Consider the following 5,485-nt stretch of genomic DNA (forward strand, 5'->3'; position numbering starts at 1 on the left):
ACAGTTATTGTATACACACCTGTCTCTTCCACTGCACGTCACCCTCTTTGAAAGACATGTCTGGTGTCAGTAAATTCTAGCAGTCAAGAGACACCCGTTGTAGTTTTCTTATAAGAATATTGATCATCTGTTTCACTTAGCTGCTCTCTGAACATGTGTCGTTTATGCTTTCTGAGGCTCCTAAGGGAAATCGAATTTTTGTTAATTATGGTCGGACATGTTCATGACATCGTGAGTTTGTCAGTTTTTTGACATTGTCCTATTTTGTATGTTACAGTAGTACCTGCTTTAAAATATCAAAGTAATGTTTCTTTTTGTTTTATTTTTCAGGTATTGCTATATGGAGATTTGCCAAAAAATAAAGAAAATATAATATATTTAGCAAATCATCAAAGCACAGGTTTGTATTTCATTTGTATGAAACTTAGGTTTTTCTACAAAACTTACACGAGAATTCAGAGTAATGTTCTTATATATTTAAGTGGAAATTCTTTTTGTTATTGTTGAAACAAGAATTTTCAATGCAAATATTAAATGTGACCTTGTATTTTTGTGATCTTTTTTGGACAGTCGGAAATGTGAAAGCTATGGATTTTCCTGTACTTACCTTTTCCCTCCAATGGATGTGTAAATAAGCTATTTTTAAAAAATCTGCTGCTTTTAATTATCCTTTAAATAGTCTTTACATTCTTCCTTTTGTAAGTTATGTTTCTCGAAGTGGAGTTGGTGGGTCGAGGTGTATATACACTTTATGTTTTTGATTGTCAAGCTGCAGAAAGGGTTGCGAGTGCTCATTTCATGAACACGGTGTTAATTTCTGATGTCTGCAGTTCCTTTTGCCTCGTGGAATATTTTGGTTTCATTGTAGCTTGTTACTCTATCAGAGGAATCACAGAAGACTCTGGTTTCCAAAGTGGTGTAGTATATACTTTCAATTAGGTCAAAGTACTTTTTTTAAAGTTTTATTTTCTAATAATTATAGATTCACAAGATTTTGCAGATAGAGAACGTAGAGCCCTGTGACCCCTTCACCCAGTTTCCCCCAATGGCAACGTCCTACATATAACGCTGTGTAGTATCAAAACCAAGAAATTGATTCGGCTAAGGTACTTTTTAGTTCAACAAATACTTCAGTTAAAAAATATCCCACTTCGTATTTTTTAATACCTGTAACTGCTTTTGATGTACACTTCCTAAATTCCATTTTTATTACTTTAAAAAATATAGTACTCAGAAATTGAAAGCTAAAAGCAAGCCTACCAATGAAGACACCTGAATGGAAGGTCACTTATGCCCGTGGCTGTCCCTTACCATCCTCCTGTCTGCTGTGTCTGTTTCTCAATGATTTATTTGCTTTTATTTTTTACCTATACCTTAGTTAAGGTGCAGAAAGCAGTTCAGCGTCTCAGCGATTACGTTCAGTTTCGTGGGACAGCGTGCCCCTCCCCCTCTCTAATTCACGTCTTCTGTTCCCTTTTCTGTGGCTGTGAATACGCTTGTGATCCTAGGACTATATTTCTTTCACAGAATTTATCAGATTTTTTTCAAATATCCCATATTCCCGTTCATTCATAGATATTAGAAAAGTCTCCCTCCCATTTTATTTTTATCGTTCCATTCTTATGCAGAGAGAGGGTGGTTCGCAGCCATTGTCAATCCAGACCTCTCTGGTCTTCGGGAATCTCCGCCATTTGCCCGCTTCGTGTCCCTTCGTGTCCCCGTAACCCCCCTGAACCGTCTCCGCTGCGCTCCGCCTTCCACACACCGTCTGCCGGCTCCTGCTTCTTGGCAAGGACGGGTCCCTGCTTGAAATTTCTGCAAGTTTTTGTTGTTATCAGCTCGCGCACGTCGTCTTATTTTTGCTTTTGCGACCCTTTGCTAATACACATCGAGTTGTCAGCAGCCTGGGCACGTGTCCTTCGGTCACGTACGTCTGCCTGACTCAGTCGTGAGCTGTGTGCGGTCTTTGTTTTGAGAGCTGTTATAAGCTGGCATTGTGTCCTGAAACTCATTGGTATAGAAAGGTGTCCCGGGCTTTTGTCAGACATACGAGCACATATAGACTAGTCGCACGTGACAGTTTCATTTCACTGTTTTCGGCTTATTTTGTCATGTTTTCTAGACTGAGAAGTAGAGAAGCTCATTTTATTCCTTGTCCGTGCTGCTTTTGGATTACGTAGGGTGGTTCGTGACTTTGCATTTCATTCATGAAATAAAAAGCCTTTCAAGAAATGGGAAAAAAATGATGACCCAACAACAACAAAAAAACAAATTAAAAAACACAGCATTTATATTTTTTCAATGTCTGGTGTTGGTTTAAAGTAATTTGAAAGTTCTGATCATCATGTCTTCAGAGCACGCTCCTCACACAGGGCTGCGAAGAGGCTTTCTCCGTCTCGGGGGGCGGGGGGCTGGCGCCCACTGTGGCCGCTTCCGCGCTAACCCGGCTCTGTCTTGCAGTGGACTGGATCATCGCCGATATGTTGGCCGTCCGGCAGAACGCCCTCGGGCATGTGCGCTACGTGCTGAAGGATGGGCTGAAATGGCTTCCGTTGTACGGGTGTTATTTTTCTCAGGTAACGCTTTTTCTTTATATATACTTAGTTTTTAAAAATTTTAGATTTAAAAATTAAACATACCCTTAATATAATAAATATATGGGTTTGGGGAGGTTTACTTTTATGAGTTTAATAGCTTACTGTAAATTGAAGTAATTTTATGTAGCATTTTTAATGGCGTGTATTTATATACATGTCTGATTACCCAGATAGTTAAATAGCAAAAATGCAAATGTACAATAATCAAACAAATAGGAAAATTTAAGACATAGTATTTGATAGAAAATTACTTTTAGAAACTAATAGTAAAAGTATGATCTGTAGGGTATTAGAAAAAAACAGTGAGCTATAGATAATGTACTTAGCATGAGTACCACGTACATAATAAATATTCAGCATTTATTATTTTCTAGAATGCCCTTTATAATTACCTAATAACCTCAGTCATGAAACTGTATAACAGGTTCTTTTATATTCAGAAAGAGGTTACTAGCATTTTTCTATGCCTTTTTTGGAATAAATTTTCTGATATTTAATTTTTTAAGTATTAAATATAAAATCTGTATAGAAGTCATGCTTGATACTAAGACTTTAATAATCGCTCAAAGAAGAAAGGCTAAAGTTTGCAGTGAGCCATAGAAGTATGTAGATCGGAAGGTCATCTCGTGGACAGAGCCCAGTACCAGCCCCGCGTCTCCCCACGGTCCACGGAGGAGTTTGTGTCGTGTGCGAGGCTGCGGTCCTGGGGACACTCATCTCCGCCTCCTCTTTTCCCGGGTCCTCAGAGGAGAGAGAAAGTCACGTGGCTTCTGATGAAAAGTATTTTAATCTACTGGGTGCATATAAAAAATGGAATAAATTACTAGGATGTTGACTTTATGCCAGGAAGTGAAATCTTTGTTGTTACAGGACTTGTTGTTCACAATTTGTATGAAGCAGAAATAATGCTATTCGATAACAATAATTCACAAGCAAAATATGAGGAAACAGACTTTCAAGTTGTGACTTTCTTATACTTACTGTATTATAAAATACTAAGTATTTAATATGGGTAGAAAAATACATGTTAACATAGTATAGGTATTCAGAAAACGAAACATTTTCAGACTTCCAGCTTGAGAGCATCGTAAGGTGTACTTTAACTTTAGAATTCACAACAGAGTTATGCTTGCTGATCCCCACCCCCAGCGCGCCCCAGGCAGCCAAAAGCAGCTGTCTTGGGAACTTTATCTTTGTGTTAACTTTTAAAAATAAAAGTGCGAGAGAGCGCTCTTGCTTAGTTGGGCCCTGTGACGATAACTGAGATGTGTAGCAGCTGTGACCGACTGCTCATTTAGTCACCGATGCCATTTGTAACTGCACCTTTTTATGGTCTTGGGCAGTGAAGCTGATGATGTATCAAGTAGGTCACAGATGAGTATTAAATAATATATGAATTATAAATGACTTTCTTCATTGAAAGAGGTGCTTTTACTCCCAGTATTTTTACATTTTCGTTTGTAGTTATTATTTCTTCCTTTATTGTTTTAAACACGAAGGTCACCGTTATACTTCAGTAACATTTAAAACGGAGTTTTTGACTTCCTTAGTTCTTCCTATAAAATGATGAACATACCTATAAAGTTTAAATGATTTTATAGCAAATATAATTGCTTGATAATTGAGGCAAGTTGAAGAAGGCTTGCAATTAGAAGTAGTGGAGGAAGGAAATGTGCTTTTTTGAGACTTTGTTGCCTCGGTTCCATGACGAGGGGTCCTAGTGGGGTGAAGTTTTATGTGTGGATGCAGAAGTATCATGAATAGCTTCTACAGTGTTTTGGAATTTTAAAGGAATAAGGGCAGGCACCTTTTGAAATAAAAAAGCAATTTGCATCTCAAGTTCTCAGCCGGGGCTCTGTGTCTCCATTTCCCGTTTTCCTTGGTTTTCATTTTCATTTCCTTTTTTTCTCCTCCTTGACCTTGTCAGCCCCAAGACAGGCTGGGTTCTCAAAACACAGAGCAGTTTTACGAAACCTTTGAAGACCAGCCTTGGCCTTGGACATTCAGACCCCCTAGGAGGGTGCTCGGTTGGTGGGGGTTTTGGGAGGGTGTAACCCGTTAAGTTGTGGTCCTGGGAGTTACTGCAAAGAGTAGGTTGGGGGACATCTTTTTTTAAAAACATTAAGTTCTCATGATCAACCTTAGAAATTTTTTCGTCTTTCCATTTTATTAACTCCTGATCAAACTGAAAATCTTGGGTTCATTCCTGAGGTTCTAAAGCTGGTTGGGACTTTAGCCAGGATGACTTCATAGCCTGATTTGTGCCTGGCAGACCTCAGAATGTCACATTGAGGGCCCATGAATTTCACTTCAGTTTTTGACTGAGTACACGGGCCCTGTTCTTCTGTTTCTCGGGGGGGGAGGAGCAAAGCAATGTGGGTGTGCTCGCCAGCTCCCCAAGCTCCTGGCGATGCTGAGAGGCGCTGGCGTGCTGCGCTGGAGTTCAGATAAAGTTGCTGATTTCTGCCTTCAGCCTACAGCGACTCACTGCTCAAAGTGTGTGTTCTCCGGCTGTGGCGAGGCCCAGCGCCCTCGCATGTCGTCGTCGTCCCCCATGACCTGTCTCCCTGTACCGACCGACCTTTCCAGCCCGACTCCGTCTCTCAGCTCCACGGCCTCCTTCAGCGGTTCCTGTAGTTCGCTCCGCCTCTGAGGCCCCGTTTCTGAGCTGGCAGTTCCTCCCCTTCGGTCCCACTCCTCTCCGTGGCTGTCTTCCCTGTGGCGCTTGTCAGGCTCTCGCCATGGCGTACGTGCCCGCGCTTCACTTCCCCACTGACCAGTGTGTTCCGTACGGAGCGAGACTGGTCTTCGCTTCCGTATCTTCCATATACCTGGAAAAGAACTCAGATGGTTTGGAATTAAAGTAGACTTTAGTAAACAGGTTCAAC

The 5,485-nt window shown here is 40.7% G+C and overlaps 1 protein-coding gene across 1 annotated transcript in view; it reads left to right on the plus strand.

Annotated features, from left to right (window-relative positions):
• Positions 1–5,485, plus strand: part of AGPAT5 (1-acylglycerol-3-phosphate O-acyltransferase 5) — a 51,033-nt gene that overhangs the window by 13,221 nt on the left and 32,327 nt on the right. The window contains exons 2-3 of the mRNA XM_023523060.1: positions 331–400; positions 2,461–2,576. Coding sequence (XP_023378828.1) covers positions 331–400; positions 2,461–2,576 — 186 coding nt within the window. The remainder of the gene's footprint in view (positions 1–330; positions 401–2,460; positions 2,577–5,485) is intronic.

The sequence above is a fragment of the Pteropus vampyrus genome, unplaced genomic scaffold, assembly GCF_000151845.1.
Source record: "Pteropus vampyrus isolate Shadow unplaced genomic scaffold, Pvam_2.0 Scaffold377, whole genome shotgun sequence".
Taxonomy (NCBI): domain Eukaryota; kingdom Metazoa; phylum Chordata; class Mammalia; order Chiroptera; family Pteropodidae; genus Pteropus; species Pteropus vampyrus.